Here is a 27431-nt window from a genome sequence, read left to right on the forward strand (position 1 = left end):
AAAAAAAAAGCCAAGCTTCGGTTCCAGAGTGGGTTTCCCAAACACCTTCCTCTTCTCCTCTCTGTCCCCACCTTTCCTGGGGGAGTTTCTTCACACAACGGGCAGGCCATAAGGCACCAAATTTTGGAAGGGCTCCTCTGAGGACCCTCCAGAACCCACTTTCCACCTTGGAGCCAGCTGCGTTTGGGAGAATGACTGCCAAGGAAGCTCCCCTCTTGAAAACGGCCGCCCGTCCCACTGCTTCTTTCACATCCTCCTTTGATTTACCGGATGCCTGTTCCACCATTTATTTCAGTTCACTGAACATCTTCAACATTTCATCTCTGAAGTCTTTATCAGAGAGATCAGATTGGTGGGTGAGTCCTGTTGCGGCTTCTGGACTCTTTTCCTCATCCTCTCCTCGTGGTGGGGACTTGCGCTGTTTCTTCATGTTGTTGTGATAGTGTGGAGGTGGCACCTTCCGGTTCACTAGCAATATTCCCCGCTCGCGGCGAGAAGGGACTCTGGATGAGCTCGGTTGATGGTGGTCGCCTTTCCCCCCTTCTAGAGTACCACCTTCCTCTTAGCTGCTCCTCTGGGACTTATGCGAGGCTCTAGTGGAGCTTCGGGGAACGTGTTCCTTTACACGGGGCTTGTACAGCTTCTTGTGTCCACCAGTATTTTGGTGAGACCGGAAGAGGCTAGTGGACCGTGGGCCTAGTGTGTTTGAGATAGCCAGCATGTTCTCCACAGGATTAGGTAATGGAGATTGAGATGTGAGTCCAGAGTGCCGAGAGAGGGGAAAATAACTGCGGCCACTGTCCCTGGAGCGTGGCCATGCCCTCCCTGCTGCGCCGTTGGTCCTGAGGGATGCTGGGAGGTGTTGCCGGCTGGGTTCTGGGTTGGGGCACTCGGGGAATGGGTCACCGGCAGGGAGGTCCGCACATACCTGGTGTAGGGAGCCAGCGGCACTGGGAGTGGACGCCCCCTCTTGAGAACGGAAGGAGAGAGCACCAAGAGGCGACTGGACGGGCTGGAGCGATAGCACAGCGGGTAGGGCGTTTGCCTTGCATGCGGCCGACCCAGGTTCGAATCCCAGCATCCCATATGGTCCCCTGAGCACCGCCAGGGGTGATTCCTGAGTGCATGAGCCAGGAGTGACCCCTGTGCATCGCCGGGTGTGACCCAAAAAGCAAAAAAAAAAGGAGGCGACTAGACAAGGGCGCTCCTGGCACGGTCTTTGTGAGGCCATGGACAGTTCCACCTGGCGCCGGAACATAGCACCTGGTTGGGGCCACTGTCCACTGCTCCTGCCCTCACTGGTTGTGACTACTAAAGGCATCCCCCCCCAACCCCATACTTCCATGGGTGGGGATGGCTTGACAGCTGATGCCTGCCGTGGCCCAGGGAGTGTTGGGTGTCTGTGGGCCACTGAAGGGCGGGTGTGGGGCCCCCGTCCCCACTGGGAATCTGGTCACATCGCAGTCCCCCAGCGGCTGGGTCGGGGTCTTTGCCAAGCCACTCTGGGAAGAGCCAACCCATCAAGGGAGACCCCGATCGGAGGAATTAGGAAGAAGGATCTCCTGTTTGATATTTCACCCCGGTAAGTCCCGAAGACGTTTGTCAGCGGGCGAACCTTCGGGGTCTCCTCCTGGCTTTAGGGCTGCTGCCTCTTCCAGATGGTACTTTCCTGATCATCGTATCCGTGCTGAGGTTTCTGAAGGTTCAGCCTTGCCCCGACTGAGCGCAGCCACATGGCGCATGACATTTGGAACCCTTCAGGGAGGCATCCTGGGACCAGACATTTGTCCCCTTGTGACGGGGCTGTAACATCACCTCCCTGGGGCGGTCTCCACACCCCCTCCACCGCGGCCAGCCACAGTTGGACCGTCGGCCACGGCTCCCCTTTCCCCGCCCTCTGCCCTCCCTCCTTCCCGAGGGGAAGACGGGCTTGGCGGTGCTTTGTTAACTCCTCCACCCACCACAGCCCCCCACCCTACCTCCCTCCCCTTCCCTATCCCCGCCGTGCCTAGCCGCTTCCTGCACCAGAACTCGAGTGCGATTAGTCGCAGCCCTGTTAGCCACTGAAGTCCACGCCAGAGACAGCCTCTGTGTCCATCATCAGGGGAGCGGATGAGTGGCTGGGCTGGGCGTCACCGTGTAGGGGATGGGGCCGGTGCAGTGGGCTGCGACACCCATGAGCGTCAAACGCCCTGGCAAAGCCGGGGGACAGGGATTTCAAGAAAAGAGCGTGGACATGCCGGGGACAAGCATGTGCACATCGAATCCAGGATTTTAGTTGGTTAGTTAGTTAGTTGGGGTTGGGGGCCACCCCTGGTGGTACTCGGGGCTGACTCCCAGCTCTGCTCTCAGGAATCCCGCCTGGGGGTGCTCGGGGGACCCCATGGGATTCCCTGGGATGAAACCCAGGTCAGCCGCGTGCCAGACAACTGCTCCACTCGCTATACAATGGCCCCTGCCCCTGATTTTAGAAAGTACGTACGTCCCCCATCCAGAGTGGGGGTGACCAGGATGACCTGGGGGGGGACGCTGTGGGCGAGGTGGGGCTTACCCTGGTGGGAGCGTCTGTCCAGCCACTTCGCTTATGTCAACTACAACGCAGTGACTGTGGCTGCAGCGACACGAGCAGTGACTCCCGGGTGGGCTCGGGAAAACCAGCCGCTGGTCCCCTGCAGACTCTTGGCATCGCTCAGGCGCCGGTTCTGAACTAGAGTCTTGTTGGGGGCGTTATTGTGAGTCTCTGGGGGCAGATTCACGTCTCGGTCTGGCCCCACTCGGCGATGTCCCGCCCTTGCTCCCTCTCTGCCGCCCTCCCCACCTCTCTCTCTCTCTCTCTCTCTCTCTCTCTCTCTCTCTCTCTCTCTCTCTCTCTCTCTCTCTCTGTTTCGTTCCTTCCACAACCCGGGGCACTTGTGTCCATCGGGTCTGGCTCTCCCCGGAGCCTCTGGGAAAGGCTGTGTCGAGGCAGCGAGGCGTGACACGGCGTGTCCCTCACCTGCTTTACTCTGAGGGGGGATCCATCCCACCCAGCCTGGGCCCCGGGGGAGGCGGGGAGGAAGGACGGCTTCACCCCCAGAGCGGTACCGGCTGAACGAGGATGAGGGCGCCCTGAGCATGCTCTGCTTTGTCGAGGAGACGCTTCCAAATTGGGGCCATCGGACAAGCTCAGTTGATGGCAGGCATGGGGGGAGGGGGGCAGAGGCAGGAGGCCGGCCGGGAGAGGCGCCTCTTGCAAGAAAGGAGCTTAAGCCACTGACCTCAGTGAAGAAACTGGCCGCCAGGGGCCTCCTCTGCAATGTGCTTGCCCCCGCCCCCTGCAGAGGAAGCGCATTTAATGCCTCCACGGAGAGAGCGTGCGCGGTTCTGTTATTTTTCATGGGAAATTAAACTTGACCCTGCTGTCAGTTAGCTCATGCCAGTGGACGATGGATGGCCGGGGGCCGGGCGCTGAACCTCTGCTCGCGGGCGCACTGCCTGGCTGGGCCAGCCATGATGTCACCTGCAGGGTGGGGCTGGGGAGGGGACAGCAGGAGAGGGCTGAGCACCTTGGAGCCCCTCTCCCCCGCCCCCCAGCCATGCTGGAGCCACCCTCAGACTCCCCCGCTTCGTCTCTTCCAGCTCCCAACTCTACCTCGTGCCCGGCGGAGGAGAGCTGGTGGTCAGGCCTGGCCATCATCATTGCCGTATGCTGTGCCTCCCTGGTCTTCCTCACTGTGCTTGTCATCATTTGCTACAAAGCCATCAAAAGGTGAGAGCCCGCCACCTCCCGGCACCCGCGGACTCCCCCTTGCGCCCCCCAAATCATAAAAATAACTTTAGCAGAGCGGAGGCCGAAGCAATGCATCTCTGCCTCCGTCTCCCTCGTTCAGGAATTGTCAAGATTTGGCCATTACCGGCTTCCTCTATTTCTCTTTTGTACCCCTCTCCCCCCTCAAGCACACACGCATCTCCCCCACCACCCCCACCCCTTTATTGTGGGGAGAGGCTCAAAGACAGCTCGTTCATATGCCTGCCACTGTGCCACACCCCTAACTCTCATCCTTGTCATTGCTGATATGTCAGAGTTGATCCCGGGGGCCGCGGAGATGGCCCAGGGGTTACAATGTTTGTCTTACATGTCACCAACTGCAGGACGTCAATCCTGGCATCTCATGATCCACCCGCCCCCCCCCACACACACATCTCTGGCGGGGGGGCTACCCCTGAACACAGACAGGAGTAGTAGCTCCCACTCGGGGCCAGGTGTGGCCCCAAACCCACCTCCCCCCAAATAAATGATCAAGGCCCATCCCAGACACTGTGCCCCCATCAGTTTTAGGGAACTTTGAGCAGCTAATGAGCACTAAGTCTCTGTGGGGCTTCGGGGCAAGAAAACTGACCCTTCGAAAGTCACCGACGCCTTCACCCGCGCTCCCCCCGGTCTGGGTACTGGGAAGCGATCATTCAGAGGTGGGGCGGGGGACTCTGGGGTGGGGGATGAGCTGCTGAGCTGAGGCACCAGTTTTGTTTTTTTTTAAATTTTATTGACTCACTGTGAGATTAGTTACAAGCTTTCATGGTTGGGTTGCAATCACACAATGGTCAGACACCCATCCCTCCACCAGTGCACATTCCCCACCACCAATATCCCCAGTATACCCCCCTTCCCACCCTCCCCCTGCCTCCATGGCAGACAATATTCCCCATTCTCTCTCTCTACCTTTGGACATCATGGCTTGCAACACAGACATTGAGAGGCCATCATGTTTGGTCCATTATCTACTTTCGGCACACATCTCCCATCCCGACTGGTTCCTCCAGCCATCATTTTCTTAGTGATCCCTTCTCTATCCAGCTATCCTCTCCCTGCCCACTCGTGAGGCAGGCTGCCAACTATGGAGCGGTCTTCCTGACCCTTCTATCTACTGTCCTTGGGTATCAGTCTCATGTTTGTTATGTTATACTCCACAAATGAGTGCAGTCCCTCTATATCTGTCCCTCTCTTTCTGACCCATTTCACTTAGCATGATACTTTCCATGTCCATCCACTTATAAGCAAATTTAGTGACTTCATCTCTCCTAACAGCTGCATAGTATTCCATTATGTAGATGTACCAAAGTCTCTTTAACCAGTCATCTGTTCTCAGGCACTTGGGTTGTTTCCACATTTTGGCTATAGTGAACAGTGCTGCAATGAACATATAGGTACAGATGTCATTTTTACTGTGAAGCGCCAGGTTTTAAAGTCCAGTCTTGGTTCAGACCCCAGCTCCATTCATGTGATCCAGAGGTATTCCCGCCATTCCTTGGGCCCTGGTTTTTAATCTCTGTACAATGGGAATGAATTGACACTAACGTCTATGGGAGGGGGGTGGCCCCCAACCAGTGTACAGGGAGCCCAGGTGCCACTCCCTCAGTACTCAGGGTATTGTGGCTCAATGCCAGGGCCCAGCCATGGGGGTCTCAGAGCTGACAGTTCCAGTGCCCCTCAAGGCCACACTGGACAGTGTTTGGGGACTGCATGGTGCCAGGGGACAAGCCAGGGTCCCGTGCATGCAGGTGCCCATGCTCTTGTACTGCCTCCTTTGGCCTCCTGTTAGCTCTTTTGGGGTGTGTGAGCTGCATCTGTAAAAGACTCGCTTACGGGAGACCCATCTGGTGCTGGCGGACACTGTCCCCTCCTGTCAGGGCACAGCCAGCACCGTCCCTGCTGCCCAGCTCTGTGCAGGGGCTGATGCAGAGGAAGGAGCCGTGCTTCCAGGGGGAAGGAGATGCCTTCAAGGAGGTTTCTGGTGAATGGGCTGCCTTGGCTGGGCTTTGAAGGGTCAGTAGGAGTGTGCCAGCAGGCTCCTGCGTGATTCAGACAGCAAACCGTCATCCCAGGCTGCTCCTGCTGGCAGCGTGCAGGTTCTACAAGTCTAGAGACACGGAGACCCCAACTGTGCAGGGAGGGGGAGGCAGCAGGGCAAAGCAGGCCCACAGCCCCCCACCCCCACCCCTGCATTTCTCTGCATTTCTCTCCCTCGAGGAGGGCCTCGGGCTCCCAGGCGCTTCTTGCTGCTTAATAATTCATCCGAAACATCATCTTTTCTCTACGGAAACGGGCGTCTGTTGTCCTGGAGAGCATTAGCAGGGGCATCCAGTGAGTAGCTCTGTGTGGGTTTAAACTCTCAGCCCGGAGTCCCCGGGGAGGGCCCTGAGCCATCTCGGTGACGTCCCGACAGCCCTCAGATTGCCGGGCGGATGGTTCTAGAAATAGCGGGTGGGAAGGAGGTGCTTCTTCTGGGGAGCTCAGAGGGGCCGGGGGAAGGGGGATGCTGCAGGGGTGGAGGAAGTTGAGGACCCCCGCATTGTGGGGTCACTTTCTTCCTCTGAACTCAAACTCCAGCCTCTGATGCAGCGAGGCTCCCCGAGACCAGCTGTGTGCTGGGAGCACCTGGGTGCAGGGTTTGGGGAGCACAAGAAAAGGGGAGACCTTTCCAAGCCCCGGGCTCCCCCAGAGTCATCTGGGACGGGTTGGTGACAGCCATGGGGCTAAGGGAAGGCATTTTCAGGGGGACCGCTGGCGCACTCCTATTGACCCTTCAAAGCCCAGCCAAGGCGGCCCATTCACCAGAAACCTTCTTGAAGGCATCTCCTTCCCCCTGGGCTGGTGAGCCCCAGGTCCCCTGCCACCACTCCACACTCCGCTCAGAAGGAGTGACCCGTCACTGTGTCCCCTCACACCTCCATGGCTGTGGCCCCTCACCATGAACTGCAGGCCCAGTTGGCTGCTGACTGCCAGAGGGGATGCCCCCCCCCCGCCCACTTCTCATTTATGAACCCGGGGAGGAAAAGGAACCTCGGGGTCCCGGGGGAGAGGGGGGGCGGGGGGCTGCAGCCTCTGCAGGGGCTCTGTGCAGGGGGGAGTCTGGCCAGGTCGCGAGCATTCACAGCTTCCTGTAAGTCTGATTTTCGTTCTCACCAAAGTGTTGCAGCCCAGAGTTAAAATGCCAAATCCGCCCTGAGTCTGGCGGGAAACACCAGCCCCGACTCTCGTGGTAGACCCCCCCCCCCCCGACCGTCTTTCTCTGTACTCAAATTTCTCTCTGCTCCGGCCACCTGTGGACGTTGTCCCGGGCTCAGTCCCTGGACACCCCAACCCTTTGCCCCCAGCCCGTGGGCATCTCCGGGGTGACCGCCCCTGACTGAGAGGTGGAGGAAGGGCCAGAACCCCCAGATTGGGGGGCTGGAGAGAAAGCACAGGGTTCGGGCTCAGGCCTTGCAAGCAGCTGGTTCTGGCTCTCTCCTTGATATCTCCCGGTCCCCCAAGCATCGCCAGGTGCAGCCTTCGAGGCCCCAGTACCCCCAGACCCCGGCGGCACCCCCTCCTCCGGGCCTCGTGGAAACTCTGACCTGTGTTGCATGAAGTGATATCAGTGGGTTGGAGACGCAGAGATAAGACACGCAAGAGGAATGAATTAGCACGGAGGGCCATGAGCCCGAGCACTGCCATGACACACACTAACGGCCTTGACCCTCTGTGCTAATTCATTCTTCTTGCATGTCTGATCTCTGCATCTCCTCCCGACTGATACTGCTTCATGCAACAGGCCCGGTGGTCTCAGAATTGCTGGGAGGGGCCCTTGGGCCTCCCGGACATCACTTAGGAGTCCCCTTAGAAACGAATCCCCAACTTTAGGGGGCCTCCCTTGACTAGCTGTAGAACCCCCACCTGCCCAGCCCTGTAGGTGGGACCCGTCCCACCACCCCAGTGCAGCCCCCAGTGCTCCCAGCTGCCCCTCAAGCCCACCACTCTCTGTTAGCTCCTCCTCGTGCACACCGGGGGCTCGTCCTCACTCGAGCCTGCCGGGGCTAGGGGTCTGCATGCTCTGGGCATCTGGGTGTGGCCTTTCGAATGTGATTTCTTGATGTTTGTTCACTGTGTCCCCTGGGCCCCCGGCAGCCTCACCGAGGCCCAGGGAGACCAGAATCCAGCAGGGCCACTGCCGTGAGTCCACTCCCCAGAGACAGACCTGTGTGCCCGGCAGGCATTGTGGGGGCCCAGCATGCGGCCAGCCTGTGGGTCCAATGAGGCCCTCGGCTCCCCCACACCCCCCACGCCTGTGTGGAGCTGGGGACAGGCCCTCCGGAGGAACGGACGAGACCTGAGCTCCCTCCCCGCCGCCCTGCTTCTCAGCTCACTCTCCCCTGCACGGTGGGGACCGTGACAGCCTCCAGACTGGGGCAGGGCGGCAGGAAGCCCAGCCAGCAGCCGCCCTCCATACCCGCCCCCGCCCCAGAGTGTGCTGCGTCTCTGGGCATGAAGGACCCTCCGGGACCTGGCTGGCGAGGAGGACGCTGCCCTGTCCTGTGTGGGAACGAGAGGCCTGGGACCCCCCTGGGGCTTCTGCCCTTGCGGTCAGTGATTGCCCCGTGGCTCAGGGGCCTGCTCTGGCTCAGGGAGAAGCTGTCGGCCGTCTGCAGGTGTGCGTGTGTGTGTGTGTGTGTGTGTGTGTGTGCGCGCGCGCGCGTGTGTGTACGTGTGTGTGTGCGCGCGCGCGCGTGTGTGTGTGTGTGCGCGTGTGTGCATGCGCGCGCGCATGTGTGTGTGTGTGTGTGTGTGTGTGTGTGTGTGTGTGTGTGTGTTCGCGTGGGACAGGGCTTGGGGGCGGGGTGGGGTGAGGGGTGTAGAACCTTCCGAAAGGGCCGTCTGGGCCTTTGGCTCCCAGCTCCCGAGGTGGAGGCTCGTGAGTCGGCGGGACGCTGTCTCCCGTCTCGGCTCCTCCCCGCTCACCCGCACCTCCAGCTTCCCACGGGGCCGCAGGTTGCGCCCAGTCTTGGCCGGAGCCCTGGAGGGGGCCTGGCGGGAGGGGGGGATCTGAGTTCAGCTATGGCCGGAACCCTCTGGGGGGCTGAGCCTGCAGGGGGATCTTGGCCCTGCTGTAGGGGTGCAGGGTCCAGCCCTGTCCCGGGACCCTGGAGCCTTCCTGCCTGCCTGCATTGAGGTGGCGGAGGCAGTCTCTGCGGGCCTGGTGGTGTGTGTGTGTGTGGGGGGGTGTCCCTGGGTGCACTCTGAGGCCAGGGACACAGGCCTGGGGTGGGAGACGGGCCTGGAAGCCTGGGCCGGGCTGGCTGAGGCCTCTCACCTTTCTCTCTCTCGGTCCTAGGAACCAGGCCACGTAGCATGCGCCCAGGGAGACGCGCCTCTGGGCGTTAGAGGGAGCGGCCGGGTTTGTCTGGCATTTCTGGAGCCCCCCAGGGTGCGCGGTAGGTAGGAAGGGGGCGCAGGGGCAGAGGGAGTGGATCCCTGCCACCCAGTGCCCGGCTAACCCCCTCCTCCTGTGTGCCCGCTAAAAGCCTGACACGACACTAACGGCCATAACCTTCCCGGCAACCGGGCACCGGACACCGTGATGGGCCCATTGCAAAGGCCTGGAAACTGAGCGGTGGAGAGAGGCAGGGAGTGTCCCAGTGTCCCACGACGGCAGAGCTGGGGGCGGCCAACCAGCAGGAGCTGGGACATCCTCCATGCCTGGGGGGAAGGGACACCATGTGGGTGTCAGGCAAAACTGGGTCCTGCCAGAGGGGCGAGTCCAGCTCTGCCAGGCTGCAGGGAACCCCGGGGAAGCTTGGGGATGGAGCACAGTGTCGGGGCTCAAGGCTGCAGGCCTCAGTCTGGGCTGCTCAGAATGAGGCGTTGTCTGAGCCGGGGTGTGGGGCGGGGGGACAGCTACACACAGGCATCCAGGGGGGCATCACGCCAGTGACCTGGTGGGGCTGTGGCCTCTCTCCCGCCCTCCACGCTCGGCCCCTCTCAGGGGGTCCAGCCCCCTTCTCCCTCTCTTGGTCATCCCCCCGCACCCGAGATGGTGCTCCCCCAGCTGCACCTGTGCATTGACTCAGCCCACAAATGAGGTTTATTAGGGAGACAGCTGCACCCCGAGGTCTTTGCTGGGGAATGTCCACCCTCATCCCCGCCCCCTAAGTCCACAGGGAGCTTTGTGGGGTGTCAGGGTGAGGAAAGATGAGAGGCGGGTGTCACCCGCCTGCTCAGCAGACCCCATACTTGGGAAGGGTATGTGGGGCCACCCGGGAGGGAGGGGGCAGGGCACCCCAGCAGGACTCAGGGCCCAGCGCAGCTGCAGAGCTGCTGTGTCCACAGGCCACTCACAGACAGGACAGCTGGACTGGTCTGTCAGCGGCCGTGGGGGAGGGGGGTCTCACCCAGCGAGATGGCGACTCTGAAAGTGCTCGGGAGCCTCACGGGTTCTCGCCAAGGAAGGCCCACCCTAGTCACAGCTGCAGGGCCATGGTGGGGGACCCCGGTGGGAAGGCTGGGGTCCCAAGAGGCGTCGGAGCCCAGGGGTCACCCCAGACCAGCCGGAGGTCCTCGGGCACCTGCCCACTCTCTCTCAGCCTCAGTTTCCCATGAAATGAATCTCTTAACTCCAGCCTCGGCCAAAAGCCCCATGGAGGCCCAGCCGGCCAGCATCTCATGCTTCTAGAAGGTTCCAGCGTAGCCTGAGCCCCGAGGGAGGGCATGTGGGGTCCTCGGGTGCCTGGGAGCAGCTTCTTCTGCCGGAGGAAAGGCGCCATCCAGACTCTCTCTGGGGGCTTCCTCTGAGCAGGCCTAACCCCCTCCCTGCGCCTCCCCTCCCCATGCTGACAAACACTCACCCTCCCGCCGCTCCAACACTAAGTCCCTCACCCTTCCTCGGTTCTCACCACACATGGTCTCCGGGTGACCGGGGCGGCTCGGGGGGTGCTGGAGGGGGCACAGTAATCCACTCCAGGCTTCCGCCAATTAGACATCACCAAGCCCGCAGCACCTCGGCTCAGGGCCTCCGGACACCACAAGTGCCTGATCTGTGGCCCCTGGACACCAGACCCAGCTAAGGGGTGTCCGCGGCGCGGCCGGACGGCCCGGGCTCACACCATGTGTTGCTCGGCTCAGAGAGCTACGGTCAGCGAGGCCAGAAACCCCGCAGGGACAGGAAGGGCTTGATCCAGGCTAGGATAGGCGGCCAGGAATCCAGAGGCTCGGCCGGTGGGCAGCGGGGCAGCGGCTTCCCTAAGCTCCCTCCAGCCGGCAGGTCCTGCGGATACAGGGGACGCTCCTGAGAGCGGAAGCAACTTCAAAGGGCCCCAGGGGGGTGTCGGGAAGCGCGGGTGTGTGCTGACGATGTTCGGCCAGTCGCCGGCCAGTCCCCTCCTCCTCCTGCACCCTCTGTCCTAGCCAGCCTCCCTCCCTCCACCTCCACGTCCGTAACCACCACCATCACCCACCTCGTCTCAGTCACCATCAGCTACACCAGCACCATCCTCGGCACCTCCCGCTCCTTCCCATCCCGGGGCAGCAAGCCCCCCCCCCGCCCCCATCCCCACCGCCACCCCCCCAACCCATCATCTCTGCCAGCATCACTGTGACCTTCAACACCCCCCCCCCCACCATCCAGCACCATCACCAAGACCACGGTCATCATCTCCCCCGCCCATCCCCATGTCCTCCTGCCAACTCCAGCGACAACCCCCTTCCCCCTTGGCCACCTGCACCTCCAAAGAGCCACCAGCAGGTCCCATTGGCGCACCTTTGGCTCAATCAAAACCTGATCATAATCAGGCGAGACTCACGGTCCATTCAGGTGTGTCCACCTCAGCCCCCCTGAGCGGCTGCCTGCTTTCCTCCTCGACCATCGGAGGGGGAGAGTTTGGGGAGGGGGAAGAGGTCACAACCGACTCTATCCAGCTTCCCTCTGACCCCACGAGGACGGGCAGTGCAAGGAAGCTCACCCAGAGCCCGGCGGTCACCGACTCCGGTCACTGATGCGCGCCCCTGCGCCCCCTGCCTTGTCTTCCCTGTTCCGCACCGCAGGAAACCGCTGAGGAAGGAGGAGAACGGCACGGGCGTTGCTGAGTACCCCATGACGGCCTCGCAGAGCAGCAAAGGGGTGGACGTGAACAGTGCCGTGGTGTGACCCTCAGAGACACAGCCGGGGGACGCTCGTGGACACGGGAAAGCAGATCCGATGCCCGCGTGGGCCAGGGCGGCGTGGCCTCGGACCTTGGGAAGCAGAGACCATCCTCCTGGGAGCCGGGAACCTGGTCACCTGGGCCAGCACCAGCGTGGGGCTGTCTCGCCGTTCCGCTCGGGCTGTGGCTGGCCAGCTGTCTCCCCGTGGCTGCCCGAAGACAGCCTGTCCATCTGTCTGTCTGTCTGTCTGTCTGTCTGCTGCAGCGGGAAGGTACCTTCAGCCCAAAGAGGAGCAAGGCAGGGCCGAGCGCTGCAGAAAACCGCCCTTCCCCCCGCCCAGCCACCCCCCTCCGCCCCCGGCTTCTCCGGTGGCCACGCTGTCCCCCGGGACCCCTCAGCACAGCCTTGCCCCCCCTTTCAAAGGTGCTTCCCACACACCTGTCCCTCACCCCACCCATCACGGTCTTCATCGTCTTCCTGTCCCCACTGGCGCCAGGGGCCCTGCCCCCCACCTCCCCGCCTCTGGGGGCCGTGAGCCCAGCCTGCAAAGTGCCCACCGGGCTTCCTTGATGCTGGGGGCTGAGTTCCGGTCTTCCTGGGGCCACCGGGAGCGATTCGTAGATGCCACACAAGCCCGGACTTCCTGGGGACCAGCCCCGACGTGAGCCGGGCCCTGCTCTCATGGGCAGAGGCCTCCACGCCCACCGCAGGCGCCTTGGGCTGAGCCCCCAGCCCGCGTGGGGTCTCCCTGAGGACCAGGTTCTCCGGCCCTCTGCCTGTGCCCCCAGCGGGCAGTGTTCTTTCAGTGGCTCCCTTTACACGTCTCCATTCAGGGGGCCCCAGAGTGCTGAGGCCTCCAGGTGGTCGGAGGGGAAAGGGGCGGGGAGGAGGGGGACCTCAGACCCACCCTCAAGTGGCCTCCTGCCCTGCAGACACGCGGCCAGGCCCCGAGGCAGCGGCCCTACGTGCCCCGGGGGAACCCTCCCGGGACCCAGCGCACAGCGGGTTTGGCCCTCTGGATTGGGGGCCTAGCTCTGTGGTCTCGCCCTCCCCCCGCCACAGGGGAGCCCTGCAGGCGTCTCCGGGGGCACCCACAGATGAAGAAGCGGCCCCGTGGGTGCTGGTACGGCCACTCTGCAGACCCCAGTGCCCACACGGTGACCTGGTCTCCCGGAGGGCCGAGGGGGCGCTCTGCGGTGGTCCTGACAGGGTCCAGCCCCTGGACGCAGCTGCCCAGAGCTGCCCGCTCTCCTCGCTTCAGCCCCGGTTTCTCGAGGAGATGGCAACGTGGCTTCGGCGTATCCCGTGGTAGAGTCCCCAGTGGCCCGCTGGTGGCCGTCACATGCCCCTGACCTGGAGATCCCTCTGCGGGGCCTCTCGGGAAATGCCACGACCACGCAAGGGAGGCGGTGACCCCTGGGCCAGAGGAAGTGTCAGTGGCAGGCAGACCCACCCCGACGCGGGCCCAGCTTCCTCTCTCAACACCCCGGAGAGTGCCCGGTGACAAGCCCCCCGCCGCCCCCCCACCCCCGCCCTCAGCATGTGCCTGCCGAGGGGATCTGGGCAGCCAGCCCAGAGGGGAGGGGCCGGGGCAGGGCATGGGGCCCCCCAACCTCGAAAGTTGGCCTTTTGCAGTTCGTCTGAGCTTTCCACCGGGGCCAGAAGCACCTCCGCCGAGCCCGCCCCAGCCGGTCCCTGGGGACCCAGGCAAGGTGCACCCACCCACCCGCCCGCCCGCCCAAAGCTAAGGGCACATAATCTCACTCCAGATTGGGCTCGTGCTAAACGCCCCTCGGTGTAAACCAAGGGAGGAGAACCCCAATATTTTTTAAAGGCATTTATTTGGAACAGTGCCCCGGGGCCAGCACCCACCAGGCAGCCGGAAGGGTTCGGAAGCCGGGACCCCGAGAGACTGGCCTGGCGGGGAGCTCAGCCCCACGCCCACCCCTGCCCCGACAAGACCAGTTCTCAGGTGGGTGGGAGAAGCGCCATGCCCGGCCCCCTGCTTTCTTCCCTGTCTCCTGGCTGAGCCCAGCTTTAGACCGAGGTAGGAAGTCCCGGAGCCGTGCGGGGGGTGGGCCCATCACGCTCACATACACGCACACGCACACACACACACACACACACACACGCACACATGCACACACGAACACATGCACACACACACACACGCACACATGCACACACGAACACATGCACACACACGCACACATGCACACACGAACACATGCACACACACACACATGCACACTCGCACACATGCACACTCGCACACACGTGCACACACATGCACACACACGCACACATGCACACGCACACACACACGCGTGCACACGCATATATTCTATCTAGTTCTATCAATTTCCAGCTCCGCCGCCACCATCCCCGATCTGTCCTCCCAGTCCGCACAAGGACGGTGACGCAGTCCAGGGGGACCGAGCAGGAAGGGCTGCGGTCACCCAGCCAGGCCTTCCCGGCCACCACCGCCAGCTTCCCCCAGTCTGTCTCGATGGACAAACACCCAGGCCAGGCCACACCCGCGGGAACCGGAGGGGCGGAGGGGGCGGGCGGGCGGAGGCTCTGCTGGAGAGAGTGCCATGTCTTTTTTATTTTCAATAAAAATAGAGACTTATCTCGGTGCCTGGCTGTGGTCCTGGGGGGCTGGCGGGGGCAGATCGGGGGGCTGCACACCCAGGCTTCGGGGGAAGTCCCGGTGTGCCCAGTTTCTGCCTCCTCCTGTGGTCACCCCCAGGCCCCGGGTTCTCAGGCCGCTCGTCCCCACCCCTTCCTGATCCCGCACCCTGTCCTGAGGGGCCTCGCCCAGGCGCGGGACCACCGTGGACCTAATCGCTGAGAATCGCCTGCCCAGCCGGAGGGGAGCTGAATTAGGCCCGATGACGTCCACCTGGGTCTGGGTTCTGGGTCTGCCCCCTCGAGGCAAGGGGCCTCAAGAGCACGGGGTGCTCCCCTGAAAGGAGGGGCAGACAGGACCCCGTATGAGCTTCCTGCCCAGCACTTCCGGGCGCAGACGCCCCCATCTGATGGGGAGGAGGGGGGAGGAGGGGTGCGGTGGCTCCGCAGGGTGGGGGGCCATGAGGAGGACCCCGCCCCCTCCAGCCACACCATGGGGGGAGGCAGGGAGGCCCAGGTGTGAACCCGGAGCTGGCGCGGCAGCGCCCCCCACTGGACACGCCGGAGAGGGCCCTCAGACTGAGTGTCCCCGGCACAGAGCAAGGGCCCCTCTGCCACCACCCAAGCCCCAGGGCGCTCCTCTGCCTCTGGGAGCAGGAGCTGGGGACAATCTGCAGGCCCTGGAGCTGTCCCATCCCCCAGAGAGCCAGGGGACACAGGGGCAGGGGACACGGGGGCTCCCGGGAGGTGACAAGGCAGGAGGCACGCAGGCTCCTCCGTCCTCTCCTTCCCCACCCTCCCTTCCTCCCCTCCCCCTCCCCCTTCCCTTCCTATCCCTCTCTCCTCTCCCTCCTCCCTTCTCCCCCTCCTCCTCCCTACTCTCTCCTCCCTCCTTTTCCTCTTCCTCCTTTCCTCCCTTTATCCCTCTTCCACCCCTTCCTAGTCCTCCCCTCTGCTCTCCCTCCTCCCTCCCCCACCCTCCCCCCTCCTCCTTCCTTTCTCCATTCTCCCCTCTGGCTCACTACTTCCTGCCTCGCCCTCCCTCACCCCTGCTCCCCTTCCTCTCTGCAGCACGGGAAGGAGAGTCTCGGGCACCGAGTCCTGTGGGGCAGAAGGACGTTGAAGTGTCACTGGCACGGGGGGAGGTCAGGGGGGTCAGGGGTGCTGATTCACATCTCACTGACCAGGCTGGCCTGCACCTGGTTGCCCTTCCTGCCTACCTCGACCCTTTAGAAGAGTATCCAGGTGCCTTGAGCCGTGCACCCAGTGGAGGGGGGTTGGGGGCGGTGCGGGGGCGAGGGGGGAGCACGGACTTGTCAGCGGGCTCCCTGGAGCAGGTCCACAGCACTGCCCAGCACGGCCCCGTCAGGCCTGGCGCACCTCCAGCCCAGCCCCACGTGCTCCCTGCTGGCAGGTGGGGGCCACTGCCCTTAGTAGGGTGCCTGTGTCCCACGTGGCGTCAGGCAGTGCCCGGGAGGGCTCTGGGTGGGTGGGGGCAGAATTCTCCGCCCCAAGCGCAGGGTGCCCCAAAGCTACTTTTTCCCACACGCGGATACCACCATCGCTGCTGCCGTCCTCCCATTACCGTCCTCCCGCTGCCTTCTCACTGCCGTCCTCTCACTGCCGTCCTCCCATTACCGTCCTCCCACTACTATCCTCCCACTGCCGTCCTCCCACTGCCGTCCTCCCACTGCCGTCCTCCCGCTGCCGTCCTCCCACTACTATCCTCCCACTGCCGTCCTCCCACTGCCGTCCTCCCACTGCCGTCCTCCCGCTGCCGTCCTCCCACTACTATCCTCCCACTGCCGTCCTCCCACTGCCGTCCTCCCACTGCCGTCTTCTCACTGCCGTCCTCCCACTGCTGTCCTCCCACTGCTGTCCTCACACTGCTGTCCTCCCGCTGCTGTCCTCCCACTGCCGTCCTCCCACTGCCGTCCTCCCACTGCCGTCCTCCCGCTGCCGTCCTCCCACTGCCGTCTTCTCACTGCCGTCCTCCCACTGCTGTCCTCCCACTGCTGTCCTCACACTGCTGTCCTCCCGCTGCTGTCCTCCCACTGCCGTCCTCCCACTGCTGTCCTCCCACTGCCGTCCTCCCACTGCCATCCTCCCGTTACCGTCCTCCCACTGCCGTCCTCCCATTACCGTCCTCCCACTGCCGTCTTCTCACTGCCGTCCTCCCACTGCTGTCCTCCCACTGCCATCTTCCCACTGCTGTCCTCCCGCTGCTGTCCTCCCACTGCCGTCCTCCCACTGCCGTCCTCCCACTACTATCCTCCCACTGCCGTCCTCCCGCTGCTGTCCTCCCACTGCCGTCCTCCCACTACTATCCTCCCGCTACCGTCCTCCCACTGCGGTCCTCCTGTCTGCCATACCACCGCTACTGCCCCCCCCCACTGCTGTCCTCCCGTGGCCATCCCCCGCTGCCCCCAGCCGCCATCGTCCCGTTGCCATCCTCCTGCTGCCGCCCTGCCCCGTCTAGGGCAGTGGCGGGTCCTCCGGGCACTGCTGTCCCGAGTCCCCACCGGCAGCTCAGTCCCCTCTTCCTCCCTTCCCTCTTCCTTTGGGACGGGGGTGTCCCTTCCCCTTGGAACCCCAGGCAGGGCCGCGTCACACCACCCCGGGGCTTCCTCTCCCGGTGGCCCCCAGAAGGGCGGGGTCTTCCGGAGTCGAGAGCCCCCTCTCCCTGAGCCCGCGAAGTGAGCTTGCTTGGTCCCGAGGAGGGCTTAGGAAGCCTCTGTTCTGTGGCCCTCAGGGGCCCTCCTGGTGAGGCCCGGCCTGACTGTGGGCTGCCGAGGTGCCGGGGATCGAACCCGGCACCTCCAGGAACGTTCCCAGGACCAGGCCCCACCAGGCGAGGCCCCCACGGCCATACTAAGAACCGGAACACACCCAGACAGCCTTGCCAGCCGGTGCCTGCTCCCCTCGCCTTCCCCTCCCTCCCCCATGAGAAAACTGGGCGCAGGGGGGCCCCTTATTCACACTAAATCTCCGCCCCCCCCCCCAACACGCACAGCACAAGAAACATTTGCAGAGTGAATCACCCCGGGTCAGGGATTGAGCACCACAGGGAGACCACGGCACTTTATTCCACACAGCTCAGCCCCCTTCCCGGGGGGATGTGGTGGGGGGGCGAATTCCTGTCCGGGGTTAGAGAGTGTCAGGGCTCCTGGGGTGGCTGATCAGTCTCAGGTGGTGACTGGGCCCCAAAGGGAGAGAAGCTGGGCCCGGAGCTGGCGTCCGGCCATCTGCGTCTGACGGGCCTGCGGAGTGGCTGGGACAGGGCACATGGCCAGCCCCGGCAGTGGTCAGCTGCGTCCCCATGGCCCCAGCAGACAATGTCCAGGCCAGAGCAGCCCCTGCCGAGCTCTGCCTCTGTCCACCCTCCTCCTGCAGGCACCAGCCACGGCCCGGGGGTCCCCACTCTCAGGCTCTGCCCCCCCACCCCCAGATCATAGACCGGTTTGTCACCAAGTGCTCCGGAGCTCGCTGGTCTCCGCCCGTCCGGTGTTTCTGCCACAGTGTCACCCCCACGAGGGCAGATGCAGACGCCCCACCCAGACCATGCGGCGAAAACCCAGACCACCCCAGGGTCCAGTGGAGCTGGACCCCCTGCTCTCCCGTCCAGTCGGCCCTGAGCAGCTCCTGCTGGGCCGGGTCTTCCTGCCGCACGCTGGCCCGTCGCCCGGCCGGAAGAGGTGCCGGGGAGAGCAGAGAGCAGACCGGCCTGTTGTTCCAAACCGCAGCCCCCGGGGAGCACGAGGATGTGCTCGCGCCCCACCCAGAGCCGGGGGAGGGCAGGACGTGACATATGGCGCAGGGTTCCCCAGCTACTCACTCACACAGACACGGGGGTGGGGGCGGTGGGGGGGGGCTTGAGTCTCTGAGTCCCCCCCCCCCCACGGAGCGCAGCCACCCAGGATGTGCGCCCGCCTGCCTGTGAGTCGAACCCCCACGGCAAGCTGTGATTTCCATGCGGCGAAACACCAGCTGTCACGGGCGCCAGTGGGGATTGGGGGCTGGGGGTTGGCGGAGGGGGGGGCGCGGGGGGTGGGTGAGGAATGTCAGGGCACAGCACAGGGCCTGTCGCCCAGAGCAGAGGGCGAGCCCCAGAGCTCCCGTCCCCGACCCAGGGCCCAGCCTGGCAGCCTTCTAAATTCTGGTCTGGGGCTGGAGCGGCGACAGCACAGCAGGGAGGGCGTTTGCCTTGCACGTGTCCGACCCGGGTTCGATCCCCAGCGTCCCAGATGGTCCCCGAGCATAAGTCCTGAGTGCAGAGCCAGGAGTGACCCCTGAGCATTGCTCGGTGTGACCCAAAAAGCAAAAAAAAAAAATCTGGTCTAGTTTTTGGGGGGTGGGGTGGGAGGGGGCAGGGGAGGCACAATCAGCAGTGCTTGGGGCTACTCGGTGCTTGGGACCAGGCCCTGCCAGGGATCGAACCCGGACCTCAGGCATCTAACGCACGAGCACATCTGCCGGTGTTCAGGGGTGACTCCTAGCTCAGTGCTCGGTGTTTCTCCTGGTGCTGCTTGGGGGAACCGCGGCCATGCCAGGGGTCGAACCCTGCGCTCGGTGGTCGAACCACCTCCCCAGCCCCGCCTCACGGGTTCCTGGCAGATGTGCCAAGCGTCGGGCAGGTGTCCTCACGGCCACTTGGTCTTGAGGATGCTGACCTGCCCTCGGCGGTGGTCAGGATGCAGCACAGGGGCCAGGAGCCCGCGGATGTGCTGCAGTCCTGGGTCTCTTGGCGCCCCCCCCCCACCAGCCCTGCCCGCCCGCCCCCCCGCCCCCCCCCGCCCCTCCGGCCAGCTGCGTGATTGTCCTCACCTGGAGCATCCTGCCCTTCTCGCCTGATTGCGGGGCTGGCTCTTCCCTTTCCCAAGTGGCCCTTGAAGGAGCGGAATCAGGGCGTCTGCCAGGCAGCCCTGGGGGGCCCCTTCTCTGCAGGCCTGAGGGGGGAGGCCGTCTGGACATTGCCGCTAAAGGGCCAGCTCTGTGTTTGTTTGTCCTAGTCCCTGTGTCTGCTACAGGCTGGGGCCACCTGGTCACCTCCCCAAGCTCAGCTTTCTCCATAGCGGCCACAGCGGCCACAGGCAGGCGGGCCGGAGGAACCAGCCCCTCGTGTGAGGTGGGACTGACCGAGGGGTCTGAGTGTAGCGAGACAGCCCGGCGCGAGGCTGTGCCTGGGTCATAGGGGAAGGAGACGCCCCGCCTGCAGAGGGCCAGCGAGAGGCTGAGAGTAGGACCCCCACCTTTGACCTGCCTGTGGCTCCCTGGAACCCACCAAACCAGAGGACCACGTAAACAGAGATGACGAGCTGTCAGGCTGATGGCTCGGGCAGGGCGGGTGGGGGAGGAGTGGGACGCCACCTCCCAGCGGCCAGCTTCCTGCCCAGAGGCAGGTGGGGTGCAAATGGCCCCCAAAGGGATCCCACGGCACTGAACAGAGCAGCTAAAGGAGGAATGAAGTTCGAACTCGGCAAACAGTGCTCGGAGCTGAGCGCTGCTGGCCGCCCATCAGCGCCCACGGCCCTTGGTTTGAGGTGACCTTTGGCACAGGTGGGGAGCAAAGAACTCAACCTATCACTTCCCTTCCAGAACCTTCCACGTCAGAGAAAGGATCAGGGCTTTGCCCAGATTCGAGCTGAAAGCTTCTACCTCTCTCCCTCCGGCCCACGTCTCTCGAAGCCTCACTTCTGTGTCATGTGCCACTTGCCACGACCGAGGCCACTTGGCTGTGAAACGAGCCGGTGTGCAGTGCCTCCGGCTCAGAGCTCGGATTCCCCCGGGTTAGGTGAGCGCCCCCCAACAGGCGTCTTTCCTGGCCTAGCAGGCACGGTCATCCACAAGGCCAGTCCTGCACGGGGGACATTCATGGGCTCATGTGTGGGCCGTGAGTCCACCCCGGTCCAGCCCCAGATAAACGAATTCCCAGAGCAGAGGAAGAAGCGCCTTTGTCAGAGGGAGCGACAGATGGATGATGGAGGAATAAGCCAAGAACAGTCGGGCGGGCAAACGAGATGGGTGTGTGTCCTGCCGTGTCTTGCAGCCCAGGCGGCTGGGGCCTGTGAGACAGAAGAGCCCCCAATTTCCCCCACACCGCCCCCCCAGGAAGGGAGGAAGATTGGAATGTTTTATGGATGAAACTCAGACTCGGAGTCAAATGGCCTCTGAGCCTCAGGCCCGGTGAGCACCCGCCTTGACCTTGGCAAAGCCACTTGTGCATCTCAGCTGTCTCACCTGTAAAATGGGAATAATCCAGGCTGGGCTGGGAGAGAGCCGGGGAGAATGAGGCCCCGTGCAGGGCGGGCGCAGTGGACTCAGTAAATGACGGGGAACTGAGTCTCTCTCAGCAGAAGGCCCAGCCTTGCTGCTCCTGCAAAGCGTAGGGACAGGCCAGCCTCTTAGCAGAGTCACTCGGACCCTCTTCCAAAGGTCTCATCTTCCATAAACCCCCCCCCAGTTATGCCCAGACCACCACCTCACTCCTTCTAAGATCCCGACTCTCAAACACCCCACTCGCCCATCACACACCCTCGCGCGTCCCTCCTGCCAGAGAGCTGCTCGAAGGACCCGCACTGTCCAATTAACCCCGAGGCCATGCCATCCCCACTTAGCCAAGGAGCTGGGAGAGAGAACTCATTATCTTCAATTCAATCCGATTTTATTTGGTCAGCCAGAGCTTGGAAATCAAGATGAAGTCGCTGCCATCCGCCGGCCTCTGCGGAGACTCTCGGGGCAGAGAGGTTTGCTGGGCACAGCCTGGTGCCAGGCAGAGGGACACGCGTGCTCACGAAGGGATGGCTGGACATCCTGGGCGCCCCGCATCTTACAGGTGTTGCTTCCGGGGGGGCTGTCTCCCAGGGCGGGCTTTACAAGGTGGCAGTCAGTGGTCTCTGGGGGGCAGGGGCGCTGGGCTGGGGTGCAGGTGCTGATCTTTCGGCACCTTCACAATGACCTGCCTTGGGGTGTGTGTGTGTGTGTGTGTGTGTGTGTGTGTGTATGTAGGGTTCAGGAGGGAATCATTCTTTCAGAAGGTTCTGATCTTTCGGCACCTTCACAATGACCCGCCTTGGTGTGTGTGTGTGTGTGTGTGTGTGTGTGTGTGTGTGTGTGTGTAGGGTTCGGGAGGGAATCATTCTTTCAGAAGGTTCTGATCTTTCGGCACCTTCACAATGACCCGCCTTGGGGTGTGTGTGTGTGTGTGTGTGTGTGTGTGTGTGTGTTTGTGTGTGTGTGTGTGTGTGTGTGTGTGTGTGTGTGTGTAGGGTTCGGGAGGGAATCATTCTTTCAGAAACCAGCTGGATTCCAGGAGGGAAAGAAATCAGAGACGGATGCCTTAGTTCCTTCCCTGCATTCGCTCGTGCTGTCAAGTCTGGTTTGTGGTGAATTTGCGGGCATCGCTCTGCCCCGGGCTGCCATCGGGGGGGCCGCCAGGGGTGGCTATTGCAGGAGCGGCTGGGCAGTGATGGAAGGCACAGAAGAATCCTTGAGGCAGACAGCCCGGGGTGGATCCGACCCTGGCCTGGCCCCTTCTGAACTATTTGACCCCCTGGGCCGCTGCTGGGACCCTCCCTGTTTCGCCTGGAGCATAAAAACAGCAGCAGGAACGTCCCTTGCACTGTGGGTTGCCCTTCAGACATGGCTCCCAGCGCTTCCCGCACGCTCTACCTTCAGCAGACCTATGCAGTAGTGTCACTGTCCCCAATTTAAGGGGAGAGGGGGGTGTTAAATGCGCAAAGACTGAAGTGCGAGGGAAAGTACCCATGAAGGCGCGAACTCAGTACTCCTTAGGGGCCTTCACCTAGGCCAGGGCCAAGCAAATTGTTTCTGTCAGGACGTGGCGGTGAGGGGCTGGGAGACAGCACAGCAGTTAGGCTGCAGGCCTTGCATGTGCCCGGCCCAACCGGTTCACAGTGCCACACGGTCCCCCGAGCATCGCCAGGCATGGCCCTCGGGGCTCCCCAAGCACCTCGGGGTGGGTGGGGGGCGTGATCCCTGGAGCTGTCGGGTCCCTGCAGTGCTGCATCCTCGGGCCCCTCACATTGAACCTGGCTAAGAGGTGGCAGTCGGATCCCCCGGGGCCACCTGAGCACTGCTTGGAGGGTTACCCCCTCCCCCCACCTTAAAAAGGACACAACGGTAAGTCAGTCTGTTAGCCTTCATCACAGCTACAGCTCGTCACCTCCGCCCAGGAAGCCGGGAAGCAACTGGAGACAATAGGCCAGTGGCGGGGGACCCCAGAGCACTCCCCCAGCCCTGGACTCGGTCAGGGGCTGGCTGACTTCCAGGGTCCAACCCTCCCTCTCTTCACCGGAGAGACTCACTTCACAAAGCCACACGGAAGACCCTGGGGCGAGGGGGAGGGAGAGCTGGCGAGCCAGTGAAGTGGCAGGTGCCCCAAGACACGGTGTTGGCAGCGGCTGGGCGGGTGAATGGGTGCAGCTCCCAGAGGCAAGGAGGGAGCCGTGTACAGGTGGGACCCAGGCCCCGAATCTTCCAGACGGTGTGTGTGAGGGGGGAGGGGCATGGCACAGAGAGCTGGAAGCACAAGGAGGGTGCAGAGTCGAGAGAGGGCTGCGGTCAGGCCTGGGGAAGGGCTAGTGATAAACTGAGGCAGAAGTCTGTTCCAGAAGTGGGCGAAGAAGAAGGGCCCAGAGGACGCCCCAGCCGCTCCTCCTGGGAAGGGCTTCACTCACTTCCTGCTCAGCTAGGCCTGGTTCTTTGCATCTCCTGAGCCCTCCCTACCACAGCCCGACAGGACCTTGGGGGACCGTCCTCCCAGGAGACAAAGTTGGATTAGCCTTCAGCTGCTTCTCCAACCCCTTCTTCTTTGCCCAAATATAACTCAAGCCCCACCCCCCCTAGCAAGCTCTGCGCAGGGCGAGAACGTTGGGGTTTCAGCCCTGGCTGAGCTCACTGGGTCCCTTCAGCCAGATCTCATGCTAGCTAAACCCGCTCCATCCAAGAGATATCCGCACACGCAGATTTACATGGCCTGCCTGGAGAATGTGAGCAGGACGACCCCTCTCCCCAAGCCCCCCACAGCCCTGACAGTTTCCTGGGGAGATAAATACTCAACATACTACCCACAGGACTGGAGCAATAGCACAGTGGGTAAGGCCTTGCACGTGGCCAACCCGGGTTCGATTCTTCCGTCCCTCTCAGAGAGCCCGGCAAGCTACCGAGAGTATCCCACCCCCACGGCAGAGCCTGGCAAGCTCCCCAGGGCGTATTCGATATGCCCAGTACAGTAACAAGAAGTCTCGCAGTAGAGGAGACGTTACTGGTGCCCGCTCGAGCAAACCGATGAACAACGGGACGGCAGTGCAGTGCTACAGTGCTAATACCCCACAAGTCCATCATTCCTGGTGGCACAGAGGGCCAAACTGCATCAAGGGAAAGAGTGACAGGGTCAGCCTCCCAGAAGAGGCCGCCCTCGTGAAGCGTGAGCAGAGACTGTTTCTACTGTTCCCTCGAGGTCTCGGCAGAGTCAAAACCTGCCAGTCAGTCTTTCTAGAACTTACAGGAAACTCTGAACCTCGTGCCCTGAGAGGCACGAAGCCATCAGACCTTCCGGGAAAAGAGAACCCGCTCAAGAGCCAGTGAAATAAACAAGAATGGCCTCCAGCCTCCCTACACAGTGGCTGTGCAGGGCAGGTACCACAAGACGGCAGGTATTCCTTGCACCAAAGGATCCGCAAGAAAGCTTTTTGCCTCTCAATAATTCCATTCGCGTTTAAGAAGTTTTACAAGTTTAATATAGAAATAGTGGTCAGCAGCTGAACTTTAGCTCTGTAAACTGATTTTAAAAAACCCCCGGGCTCACAGAGATCATAAAAAAATGCATTTAATAGCATGTCAGTACACAGCTGAAGTGCATCGTTGGCCTTCTCTTCCTCAATGCAAAATTACAGGGTGGGGGGGGGGAGGCGCGGGGATCTCCAGTGTCCGAACAAACTGCTAAGGAGCACTGTGGTTCTCTGATGGGAGAAAAGTCTGTTTGACACAGCGTGAGGGGTGTTGCTTCTCTGCCAGTGTAGGGGGACTTGCCCAGTCCAGCCTATGGTTTTGAAGTGAGTTGCATACAGGGTTTAATGAAGGAAGACAATTTATTATTCATAAAACTGATGTGGTCCCCATAAAATTGACAAGGGAATATGGCCTGGAGTCCATGAGTTGGAAAAACTAGTCTTAAAAAGAAGGAGACAGACTGGACCCTCCTAGAAAATGTTATTATCAAACAAAGAAAGCGATCTGGCCTGGGCTGACCATCTAATTTCTAAGTGCACTTTGTCAGGGCCTCGCAAGCTGCCACTGGTCCCGGGACTGAAGAGAAAAAGCGCCAGCCCGTGGTCACTGCCTTGTGGTGACGGGTCGGTTGGTTTTTATTGCATTGCCAAGAAGTGGATTTTTTTTTTTTAAGAAAAAACACTACAAAGGTTTCAAAAACCCTATTTATTCTCTATCATCAAAAATAGCAACAGGGGGGCTTATACAACTTTTCTGTGAGTACCCACCAGTCTATTTTTTTTTCTTAAAAAAAATAGAAGTTAGTTAAAGAAAAATGATTTGGTTCTTTAAAAAATAATGTAAGGAAACACTTAATCAGATAGCCCAAGGAGTCATCAGAAATATGTGTAGCAAGAAAGCTTCGTTGTCGGCCCTCTCCGGCCTTGGCACGTCTTGTTACTAAACTAGAAAGAGAATGTACAGTACCAGTATGTTCCCAGCCTGCGTGGATCAAATTGTTTTTTTGTTTTGTTTTGTTTTGGAACCCATTATTGCTAAACCAGAGTGTAGACAGGAGAGCCGAGGAGTCCGCTCATAGAGGATAGAACTGGGAGGCTGCCTCCGAAGACTGGATCTCCACCTGGGCCATCTTGAACTGGGCACAGCGCAGCCACTTGCGCAGGGCGGCCAGGCCCGCACTGCTCTGTGCCGAGCCGGGCAGTGTCCTCAGGCTGTGCTGGTTCACGTTGTTCTGGATGGCCTGGAGGCGAAGCTGGAGTCCGGCGGATAAGTGCTGGGAAGAGAGGAGGGGGCTTCAGTCTCTGTCTCCTGCCACCAACACCCCTCCGTGCCCCCACCGCCCACATCTGGCCCGTGCGGACAGAACTCCCCAGCTGGGCGGACCGACGAGGCACATGGGCTCTATCTGACCCGGACGGGGCCGACACTCGCTGTGGGTGGGGCTCAGGGTGGTGGCCATGGCTCAGATCCACCCCAGTCCTCCACCTGGAGATGCCCAACTGGGCGATTCACCGGGTGGGCCTGGGGAGATGGTGAAGTGCCCAGCCCTGGGGTCAGGCGTCCTGGGTTCGAGCCTGGCTCTGGGTTGGGCAACTCTGGGAAGAAACTTTCCCCTCCGTGTTGGGGGTAGTGACCCCACACGTCAGGATGTGTGCGGGGGGCAGTAGGCTCGGGATGAACGGGCGTGCGGGATGTGCTTGCTTGGGTCACAGTTAGGATCTCTCTGAGTCCGTGTGCATGGAGAGAAGGCGGGTGCTGCTCTTTGGGCTGTTCCCAGCTTTTCAGTGAGCTCCCCTGGCCACTTGGCCCTTTGCAAAGCCAAACTGCCTTTGCTGTGCCCTCCAGTAGTGCCAGTGGCTCAGCTCATGCCACCCAAACTAGTACCAGAGGGTTCATGGGCCCAGTCAGCACCACGTCACCTGGTGAAGCATTGAGCCAACTGGTCAGAGTGACTGAGCAACAACTACCTCCGCTCAGGAGCCCCCCACCCTGCCCCAAAGCCTAGTACTAAGATGAGAAGAGGTGGCCAGTTGCTCTGACATTTCTGTCAGTCTCCTCAAAATGGCACCGACACCATGAATTAAAACTCAAAGCCCGAGAAGACTCTTGATGGGTGTTTCTCTCTGGGTGTCCGGGTACCCTGAAGTCAGCCCCTCCCTCCCCACCCCTTCCACCAGCCTCCCTCGCCGGGTATGAAACGCTATCCAGCAACAAGGCTCTGACTCTCCCCACTCCAGCGCCATCACTCCCACTTCCGAGGCGGGCAGAGACGGTCTCTTGCAGGGTGGACCCTTTCCAAACTCCTCCTTCCAGAGGCGGGGGGCCCTGTCCAGCTCCTCCTCCTTCCAGGGTGGGCTCTGCCTAAGCAACTTCTTCCGGGGGGTTGGCCCAGTCCAAGCTCCTCCTCCTCCTGGGGGTGGGCCTTGCCCAAGCTCCTCCTCCTTCCGGGGGGTGGGCTGTCTAAGCTCCTCCTCCTTCTGGGGTTGGGCCTTGTCCAAGCTCCTCCTCCTTCCGGAGGTGGGCCCTTCCAAGCTCCTCCTCCTTCCGGGGGTGGGCTGTCTAAACTCCTCCTCCTTCTGGGGGGTGGACCCTCTCAGGCTCCTCCCCTTCCGGGGATGGGCTCTTTCTAGCCCCACCTCCTTCCGGAGGTGGGTCCTTCCAAGCCCCACCTCCTTCGGGGGTGGGCCCTTCCAAGCTCCTCCTCCTTCGGGGGTGGGCCCTCCCAAGCTCCTCCTTCTTCCGGTGGTGGGCCCTGTCTAAGTTCCTCCTTCTTCCTGGGCTATGAGTCTTTGTGATGAGGGATGAGGTGGCTTGCAGCTGCTGCTCGTTGGTGCCCCCTTTCTAGTAGAATCTGAGTCCCCCTGCGGAGAGCATTGGGCCCCCTGAAAAGGGAGGTGGCTTATCGGTCCCAGACTGCATGTCCCCCACCCCCAATTCCCCTTCCCCCTCATCTGTGAGCAGTGGTACCTGTGTCCTGTGGTCATCTCCGCCTTAGGGCCCTTACCTGACCCGCAGCTCTCCTGCACGGGACCTCGAGAGCTGGGGCAGGTTGAACGCACCCACGGGGGGTGGGCCACCAAGCAGCCCCATGGGCCATGGGGCGGCTAAGGCCAGGAGG

At 62.0% G+C, this 27431-nt stretch overlaps 2 protein-coding genes across 21 annotated transcripts in view; one reads left to right on the forward strand and one right to left on the reverse strand.

Moving 5' to 3' along the window:
- Positions 1–14564, forward strand: part of PRIMA1 (proline rich membrane anchor 1) — a 42869-nt gene extending 28305 nt beyond the window's left edge. For 5 of the 6 annotated variants that reach the window (XM_055133792.1, XM_055133791.1, XM_055133794.1 and 2 more), the window contains exons 4-5: positions 3619–3748; positions 11834–14564. In XM_055133792.1, the coding sequence (XP_054989767.1) occupies positions 3619–3748; positions 11834–11936 (233 nt within the window). In that variant the 3' untranslated portion in view covers positions 11937–14564. Of the gene's footprint in view, positions 1–3618; positions 3749–9128; positions 9229–11833 lie in introns of all 6 variants that reach the window. The other variant, XR_008629373.1, reaches the window with a different exon arrangement.
- Positions 14565–24999: 10435 nt separating this feature from the next.
- The window catches only part of UNC79 (unc-79 homolog, NALCN channel complex subunit), a 295942-nt gene continuing 293510 nt past the window's right edge, over positions 25000–27431 (reverse strand). For all 15 annotated transcript variants that reach the window (XM_055133643.1, XM_055133648.1, XM_055133638.1 and 12 more), the window contains one exon: positions 25000–25586. In XM_055133643.1, coding sequence (XP_054989618.1) covers positions 25386–25586 — 201 coding nt within the window. In that variant the 3' untranslated portion in view covers positions 25000–25385. The remainder of the gene's footprint in view (positions 25587–27431) is intronic.

The sequence above is a fragment of the Sorex araneus genome, chromosome 3, assembly GCF_027595985.1.
Source record: "Sorex araneus isolate mSorAra2 chromosome 3, mSorAra2.pri, whole genome shotgun sequence".
Classification (NCBI taxonomy): domain Eukaryota; kingdom Metazoa; phylum Chordata; class Mammalia; order Eulipotyphla; family Soricidae; genus Sorex; species Sorex araneus.